This window comes from Calidris pugnax, unplaced genomic scaffold (assembly GCF_001431845.1).
Source record: "Calidris pugnax isolate Ruff unplaced genomic scaffold, ASM143184v1 scaffold18, whole genome shotgun sequence".
Taxonomy (NCBI): domain Eukaryota; kingdom Metazoa; phylum Chordata; class Aves; order Charadriiformes; family Scolopacidae; genus Calidris; species Calidris pugnax.
Genome location: NW_015090812.1, coordinates 4,781,982 through 4,791,337, shown reverse-complemented (window position 1 = coordinate 4,791,337; position 9,356 = coordinate 4,781,982). Strand labels below are relative to the sequence as shown.

Genomic DNA, 9,356 nt, shown 5'->3' with positions numbered 1-9,356 from the left:
AGTCTGATGGGCTACTCTTTTATTACTTTTTTTAAAATATACATCCATAAAAATTATCACCTAAATTACTCCATTATTCACTGTAATAGAATTTAACGGGAGGGGGGAAGACAGAGGATGAATCAGTATTAATATCAAGACCTACAATTTCACTATTCCTATGTCATTCTCATGATGAAAAATACAAGGTCTGAACAACATAACTAGTATCTGACTCCACACAGATATTCACTATCACTGACGTAGCTGCGACATGAAAGCTATTATCCTACGGCAGGAAGTAATTCTCAGCTGTACACTGGGATTCCACTAATACCTGTATGCTTAAGAAACTCGACACACAGATCATCGGACCAATTTAAAATTGTTTTTTTAGAGAGACAAATTAAAACTTTTCAAAATACGCACATAAATCGAAAGCTGTTCCATTTACAAATCCAGTATTAGTGCAGCAATAAGGATGAGAAATCAAGCATCCAAGGAGACAGGACACACAACAGTTGACACTAAACACTATGTTACTATTTCTGCTCTCTTTTTTTTTTTTGTAGTTCCCAATTTTATAAGACACAGCACTGTCTGCTTAATTTAACAACTTATGCAATGTACATGTAAAAATAAGTAAATAAATTTAAGTAACTCTCCTCAATATTTCAGTTCCCCTTCAGGCTCATCATAAAAAAACCCAAACTTGCAGACAGATTTTCATTAAATAAAAGCAAGCTATATATTTAAAAACAACAGTAACTTTTACACAGTGAAACACGAAGCATGGCTCTGGACTAAGCATGAAAAAGAAGTTGTTTGTCTGAAACTTCTAATGATCCTTCTTCTGATCAATTGCCTACTGCAAAGACAGTAAAATTGCTCCTTCCAACTCAAAAGTTATGTGAGCCAAGACAAAGCTTCCATTAACTTACTGCTCCCAAATTGTCCCAAGCAAGAAAGAAAGCAGACGTCCAACAGAGAGCAGACAGTTCATCCCTACTGTGCACCTACCTGTAGACCCCACCTCAATGGCATCTCAGCCAAAAAGGAAACAAAAGTGATTAAAATACAAAGAGGAAAAATACCAGGATTGGAAAGTAAAAAAAAAAAGGAGTGTGATGAGACTGGAAATAGATGGAAGTTGAGGGAAGGGAAAATAATACCATGACTGACAGCACAAGAAAACTGGGAAACCTGTGCAGGCATGATGAGAGTGGAAGCAAACACACCGAGAGCAAAAGGAAAAGGACTGAAGACAGGGGCCGAGTGACTCCAGGATAAGAAACAGGACTCATTAAGGGAGAATGGAACAGAAACAAGGATGCGGGGAGCTTGTCTGAAAGAAGGCAGCTTCCTGGGTAAGATGAATTGGAATGGAAGGAGCTGCTTGAGAAAAAGTCAGAGCTGATGTGGACATGGAGGAGAGGACAGACAAGCCCAGACAGAGATTTAAGATCAGAAACAGAGAGGCAGGGACAAAACACACTGAAGGCACAGAGAGCACAATGGTAGCAGTTTCTGGATCCTCTAAAATACACTCCCCACAAAGCTCTGAATAGAGAAACAGGCATCTTCAGCACCTCAACAACTATCTGAAACTCACTGGGGAATTATACCTCATCCAACACTGTTGGTTCAGCTGAAAATCTACTGTTGCTGTCAATCGCCTTATATTAGTGCAGAGAAAGGCTGTGCAGGAGATACAAAATTTCCACCTCGTGATGCACAACTGCACCAGCATATTGTATGACAGATTTTTTTAAATGTAAGAGTTACACACTCAGAATAAATAAAAAGACAATTATCACAATTTAGAAGATCACAATTAAAATGTAGGGGCGGCCATGTTTTATGTTGCACAGAAAAATTGTATGGGCTTTAATTACTACACTGCTTCTCTCAGCCTCAAACATACAAACGTCCTCAGCTTTGGTAGGACACAGAAGGCTGTTGCCCAATTGTTGCAGAGAGAATGTATATGAGTTATTTTCAGGGAATAACATCGAGATTAAGGAAGGTAAACATGGCAGGATAAACTATAGGAAAAAAGAATGCATAAGATCATGTCATATCGTGCTAAATGCAAGTGGGCAATATTCAGGTTGCACAACCATAATTCTGCCAGTCTCTAAGCTTGCAGTTGCAGTCTCAGTACTCATCTAAAAAACTACATAACATAAATTGAAACTGTATTTGGAAGCATATTCACAGAAATGTGCATTAGACTCACACAATTATTGGAACATTTCTCAATTGAATGCATGATTTCTCATGTGTTGCACAGCTGGTAACAGCAGACAGGACCGATGTCTGAAAGTTACAACAATCCAACTCCCCTATTTTTATTTTTTTTTTCCTATGAAAACACCGATGTCTGAAAGTTACAACAATCCAACTCGCCTATTTTTATCTTTTTTTCCTATGAAAACGTTAAGACAGTGGAAGTAATGACTTCAGTTTCTTAAGCATCGTATTTTTTAATGTAAAACGAGTTCAAAGAGTTAGCTGTTCCTAAAGCATCGTATTTTTTAATGTAAAACGAGTTTTGAAAGAGTTAGCTGTTCCTGTAACACTTAACGTTTGTACACAAAGTGCGAGAGGTTTGATACAACAGAGAAGAGTTACCTGAATTCCCCACAGTGCCATTGTTCACCAGTGAGTTTGGAGTCACGGGATTGTGCCAGTGTCCCTCATGAGAAGTGCTGGGGATTCCCATGGGCCTGGCAGCAGGCTGTGCAAAGATGATACTGGGATCATTCAAGCTTACACTGCTCTGGTTATTTGCGGTGCTGCTGCTGCCAGATCTCATAGAAAATGGAACATTTGTAGAATGAGGAGGGTTACCCGGTGCAGAGTGAATAACGGGCCCGTGAATAGGCCAAGAAGTGTTGGGAAGCTGAATTTGGTGGTGATGGTGCATCTGAAGTAGTCCCAGGTTATGCAAGGTGGAATACTGACCTGGGGGAGATTGGGGAAAGTTAAACAAAGGCAGCTGGACCTGATGGGGTGGCTGCGCACCCTGCTGCGGTTGCGGAACGTGCTTAGACTGGGATATTGGTTGTGGCTGAGTCTGGTTAATGGAGGCTGGCTGAGAGGAATTCTGTGTAAATTGTTGAGGTTGTGGAGAGTAAGATGACTGATGCGAATCAGACTGGAGGGGAAAAAAAAAGTATGTATTTCTGATTAGTTCACGAGAGACTAAATGGTGTTCTTCTTTAAAAAGGCAAAGCATTCCCCACCCCAGATACTGCGCCCAAATTCCTGCTAGTTTAAAAAAGTGCAGTTGGACTGACACTGATTTTCACCATCAGATAGTCTGGCCTGTTAATGTGGCCCATCCCCACCACCAGAAACATTCTGAGCAACATTAGCCCCAAGCTCTTCATTAGACTCCTCAGACATCTGTTCCCGATTTTTAATCCATGTCTTCCCCACCCTACTTATTTGCAGCCCAGATTCTCATTAACTAATTACCTTACTTCTGAATAGAGTGGTTCTTATTACTACAGACACTTTTTAAAGTCATTCCAAAGCAATCTCCTAATACTTCTTTAATTTTTATTTAATCTGTTAAACAAGAAATTGAAACCCAAAAACCCAGTTTCAACCTCCATATCCTGATGTTAGGCCATGGCTGAAGTCACAGAAACAGCAATTATTAAAGACACTCCAGAGCAATTATAAAGCTTTCCCTTTCACCAGCAACAGAAAGAGGCGTTTGGTATTGTAACCAAGCAGAGAAGCACTCCAGTAACTGGGGAGTTCCCCAGTTTGTCTGCCAAAATTTATTACCAATGCCTGGATTAACCTCATCTGGTTTTAAGCACTGAGACAATGGCATATGATAGGTGCCACCAAAGAGAAACTGAAGTGACAGATATCTAAACTGGAGATGATTACCTGCATCTCAGATCTCAGCCTCCCCCTGGAGTTCCTTGTCACCCTCCACAGACTGCAGCAGACAGCTAAGCTCTAAGGAACCCAGCTGCTGTCAGACACCTGAAGTTAAAGATCTCTGCAGCTTGTCACTAGCCATGACTGCTCGCCTGTCTGTTTAAATTGGCAGTCACTTTTCTTCAATAACCAGAGGTCTGCAGGACTTGCCCACGCCAGCCTTTCAGAGCATTCCCTACAGCAGCAGCACGCTGTGTGCCTTTGCCTGGCAAAAGCTGAAGCCCAAGGTGCTGGGATGGCTCCCTGCTGCTATTCCAACTGTTCCTGTAGGACTGCCTCCTATGCCTTTCTATCAAACCAGGAAGAGCTGGTAAAACCTGGGACTTGAAAGACAACGACTAGTTTAACAGTTTAAATGTTACAAAAATAGAGCACGTGCACCGACTACAGATTTCCTGCAAACAATAAACCACCACAGGCATGCACTGGACACGCCAGCAGCAGGAGAGGAGAAACGTTAAGCTCCAGCCTCTTGGTCTGCTTCCACACCCTCGCTTTCCCTTTTCTCTCCCTCTTGCTCCACTAACATTCCCCCTTCCCATTCTCCTCAAACAATCCCCAGACAGCACATATTCCCCAAGAAATCCTGGCCAAATGAGAACGATGCAACACACACACAGTCTCCAGGAGCATCCAGATGACAGAAGACTGGGCACATGCAGTAGGCCCAGTGTGTGTATGTGTGTACACCCACAGGCACAGCTTCCATTTCCCCAAGCAGAAGCACAAGGCTCCTAAAAAGATACTCCTGCTTCTTGTGACAGCATGGTGGCAGCTCAGTGACATTAGGGCTGTGTCAGTTCCCCCTGAGCAGCAAAATATGATAGGAAAAATGATGTCATAAAGTCTGTGTTACTGGAGTATTCCAATAAATGCCTGGATATAGAATATGTCCTGACTGATCAACAAAGTAGGAAACTGAACAAAGCGCACAGTGATCACTATGTTTGCTCATTTGCCAGCTTCATTAGCGGGCACATGTTTCCCAGACTAACAGCTTAAAATTAATGAATTTCTGCTGTATTATGTATTCAAAAAATGTTAAATGCCACCAGCTGTATTTGCTCAAATACCCTCTGCTATCCATCTCCACTTAGAAGCAGATTAAACATACTTTATCTAGTTCTATAAAGACTTGAACAAATTCTATGAGAAAGCCATCAAATATTTCTCCATTGTTCGGTTTGTGCTTCTAGTGTGCTCTGGCAGAGTTTTCCCCTGTGTATCACATCTGAAGTATGACTTGTATGTGTTCCTGCCTGTTCATGACAGTCCCTTAAGACAGTTCTCTTAAACCACAAGAGAATCATGACAGTCACAAACCAAAGCCTGCAGCATGTTAACGATAAACTATGCTTTATTTCCCTTAGTAACTCCAGAAGATTGCCAGAATAACTAAGCGCAAGACTTCAAAAGTCATCCTAGCTTAAATATCAGAGATAGTGAAGCTGGCCTTTCAGAATTGCAAGCTATCTCAAAAGAAGAGATCTAACTACACAGTTTCCACATTGAAAGACCATAAATGCTCTCCAAGAGGCACGACATTATAAATCCAAGTTTCACTAACTGGCAGAGTGCAAGGCTGTCATTATAAAGTCCAGAATTTGTTGAGAAAAACCCTTGCAAACCTGTTCCTAGCACGGCCCAAGATTGTTTGTTTGCTACAGCTTGCTTACTTCAATACTATTGCTAATTGGAACTTACACATTCTGATGACTGCCTAGTGCGCAAGGGTCGTTCCACCTGCTGCTGACTCACAGCCACCAGCTGTGAATTTACCATGCTCCGGACCAACTGGGTGCCTAATCAAGGAACAAGTGTGTTAATAAAAATCACAAGGTTATGGATGACAGAATAATGAACACAGAACTGGGACTCAGCGATACCTAACTCTAAAGTGACACATTTTAGATAAATCACTTTAACCTCCCCTTTAAATTGAAAGCTTTCCCTCTACCGGTAATAGCAAAAATTAACAGCTAGAGCAGCTAAATCCGAAATCTGAGTAACACAAATTCAAGCATGAACAAAGCTCACTTTGCTACCAAGCAGGAGCACTACTTTATACAGGTTTCCACGCTATTGTTGTAAGCAATGGGATTTTAAATAGCAACAGCAGAAGGAAGGAAAGAAAAAAAGAGTGTGAAGGATATCAGAATATACAAAAGCAGCAAGGTTCTCTCTGAAGTTAACTTATGATTGTTTTTCTCTACTTTTTCAAGTACCACAGGCACCTAAGGGCCTAATTTGAATGGTTTTGCAATTAGACTTGTCTCCAATTGCTAACAGTAATTTGAAAGCTGGATCTAGCTTCCTAACACGTCTGTATGCTTTTGGAAGTGTTACTTTAAAACTACTGATTTTTGGTGAAAATACATTTACTTACCTCTCACAGATGATGGAGGGTTAGCTAACATTTAAGAAACATTTGGAAGAGGAAATGCATTCAATTATTACAATTATTACTACTCCTAAATGCACCCATTGTGACTGAAATACAAATAATACAGTCCCCTGAAGTACACTATACTTACTGCCGAGTACATTTTTATCACCCGTGCAAAGACTGTACTTCAGGAGGCATTACTCCCCTTGAAGAAAATCAACACTTAAGCGAAAAAGCTGTATTTCCAATGACCAAAATCATTAGCTGCAGACATTTTTTTAAGATAACTACCAGGTCTGTATAGAAACCTAGAGAGAAGGGATCTCAGAACTTCCAAATTATACTAACAATACATAAATTAACTTACCTGGCACACTATTATTTCTCTGACGGGTTTGTTTGAATTCAGGACAATCTCTTCTAACGTGACCCACATCCCCACAGATGAAACACCTTTTCTCTCTTGTTTCTCTATCATCTTCTTTCACTTCTTTTTCATCATCTTTTTCATTCTCCTTTTTCTTCAACCTGAATAATAATTTTTATTAGCAGTATCACAAAGCCACAAAAAAATTAAAATCTCTATAGAGTTGTTATATTAGGATGTACAAAGGGAATGGTTACACAACCAACAGCTGGACCAGAATACAAATATCTTCAGAATCCCAGAAAAAGCCTTGCAGAACCTGGGCTGTTTAACAACCTGTTTGCATAAACTTTATGAACTTCGAAGATCCCCATAATTGTCCTGAAACTGTCTGACTGTATTAGCACGGAACTATACCTGCAGTTAGGTAGGCTTAGCCTGCCAGTTAGTTTGGGAGTAGTTCTGTGCAACAATTCTGGAGTCAGAACATACACAAAACAAATTAGCTGTATCTTGTAGCACATTTCTCTGTACATCAGCATCCTGAGCCTCGGCAGGATGTGAAAGAAAGCACCGAGCTCTTCCAAACACTCAAAATCAATACAACAAACAGGAGAAGAACTAGTGATCAGGAATCAAGACAAGAAATAAAGGTCTTTTCCCATATATCTGTAGGATTGTTAAAAACTAACACTATTTTGTGAGCTGTATGCACAATTTGAGAGAGATTCTGTGTAGCTGTGCTGTGGTAGCAGTTTCTATGAAGAGCAGGTCTCAACTTCTTTTCCTAAGGCAGATGTAGGGAAAGAGGTGACGCAATTCCATGTGCTAGTGCTTATGAGGAGTATGTTAAGGGAGTGACTGAAAGAAATAGTCAACCTGTGACCTCAGGTCCCAGTCCAGTTTCATCTATCTTGAACTCTGTTGACTGAATAAAAGGCTGTAAATATGGACTTTGTAACAGGAAGAGATCAAGAATCTTTTGGAGAATTACAGAGTACACAAGTGAACATAAGGAATAAGTGAAAAAGTCCAGGCTTTAATCTGCCTTTCAACAGGTTTTAGGCAGAGTCAGACAACCTACACAAAGTGGGTCATTACAAATCCAAAGACGTAAAAATGTGGGGAGTGCACATTCTCTGAAGATTCCTACTCTGAAGAGTCTCTCTTTGGAGACATTGTCCTGCATGTAATAAGGACTCCTTTTGCAGGAGCATTGGATTCAAAACTCCTAAGTGTAATTAATGTACAAGTGCAAGATCCCCAAGTGACTGGAACTGGTAAGATGTTACAGAAATGCATGTTAACTATGTACATTTTAACTACTCCTAGATTTTAATAAATCAACTTTTACCTGCCTTGCAGAGGTACGTTATCAGATCTACAGAATAATTCAAATTCATCACTGTCTTCCAAACATGATCACTACAGGAAATCCAGTTTAATATGTTACAAATGGTGCAGTCAGGTTATATGATCTCAATCTGAATATTTACGCTATAAAAAGATAATTCAGTGATATAAATTTTAAGGTAATGAAGCAGAAGTGGTAACATATTACAGACTGTTGATTTTAGTCTACGTGTGCCTGCATAAACACTCTACAATTTAAAAAGTAGACCAGAAGTAGTCCTAAGAAAAGCAAAAACAGGATGGGGAGTTGAAGATCAGAAACGAAGCCTTGATTTTCTCTGCAACTCAGCATATTCTTCATTTTCCTTAAAATTTCAAATATTGAAATCCTTCTCCTGATTTAATCTCAAAGATTTTATGTTAGCTTTGTATATTACTTACCTCCTCCTCTTTGGACAGTCTTTCATGTAATGACCAATTTTTCCACAGACACGACAACATCTGTCATTGGGTGCCAATTCCCCATCTGTCAGCACTTTTGAGTCAAAAAAGTATTCCTATCAAAACACATCAGACAGAGACAATATATAAACCACTCACTTCGAAGACTTAGGAATGAAAGCAAAACGGACAGCTTTCATCTCCTATTGTTCCCTAAATTTTACTGCTGCTTAGATTGTACCTATTCCTTTTCTTCCCCTAGATAATGGCAGCTTTTTCAGAGATGTGGAGCAATTTGGCATGAAATGGGGTATCTAGTCTTAGGGCCAGAGGCTGAATTTGCAGAGCAGCTTAACCAGGCTCCAGCCTGCTGCCTACCTTCCACTTCCCCAAAGGCTCTTCAGAGAGCAATTTTTTGCATAAGATCTATTTTGGTATCTGAGTCACTGCCTGTATGCTTTCCGAAGCAGCCCATGTCCCTTCCCAAATGACATGATTAAATCCTCCTGGAGAGAATAAAGCTCAGGTGGGAAACAGATGGAGCATCTGCAGGCTGACCCGTATCCCTCCCCTCTCCCGGAATTTGCTAAGGACAGCTGCAGTTCTGGTGCGTGTCAGCACAAAGGCCACAGTTTACAGCCTCTGAGCAACATAAACATTGTGAAAGTGCTTATCTTGCCTGAAAGACTGAAATAGAGGCATAAATAGAAATGTTCTAACCGCAGCTAGAACAAAGTCCTACTGTAGACGTAGGTATTTACTGAAGCTTTTCGCTACAGTTTCCTCTCTGTACCACGCTGCTGCCCATACAGGGCACTGGCTTAGGAAGGAGATCCAAAAACTCTTCCTCTGTTGGGCACTTTGGAG

At 40.5% G+C, this 9,356-nt stretch overlaps 1 protein-coding gene across 3 annotated transcripts in view; it reads right to left on the bottom strand.

Annotated features, from left to right (window-relative positions):
• Positions 1-518: 518 nt before the first annotated feature.
• Positions 519-9,356, bottom strand: part of ZCCHC11 (zinc finger, CCHC domain containing 11) — a 37,763-nt gene continuing 28,925 nt past the window's right edge. Inside the window, exons 24-29 of one of the 3 annotated variants that reach the window (XR_001411644.1) lie at positions 8,490-8,605; positions 6,696-6,856; positions 5,647-5,744; positions 2,556-3,139; positions 2,419-2,502; positions 519-2,355 (exon numbers count right to left, since the gene is read on the bottom strand). Coding sequence is in view for 2 of the 3 variants with exons in the window: in XM_014939260.1 (XP_014794746.1) it covers positions 2,490-2,499; positions 2,553-3,139; positions 5,647-5,744; positions 6,696-6,856; positions 8,490-8,605 (972 nt within the window). In the remaining variant the exon portion in view is untranslated. Of the gene's footprint in view, positions 2,356-2,399; positions 2,503-2,552; positions 3,140-5,646; positions 5,745-6,695; positions 6,857-8,489; positions 8,606-9,356 lie in introns of those variants that run through there. The other 2 variants (XM_014939260.1, XM_014939259.1) reach the window with 2 other exon arrangements.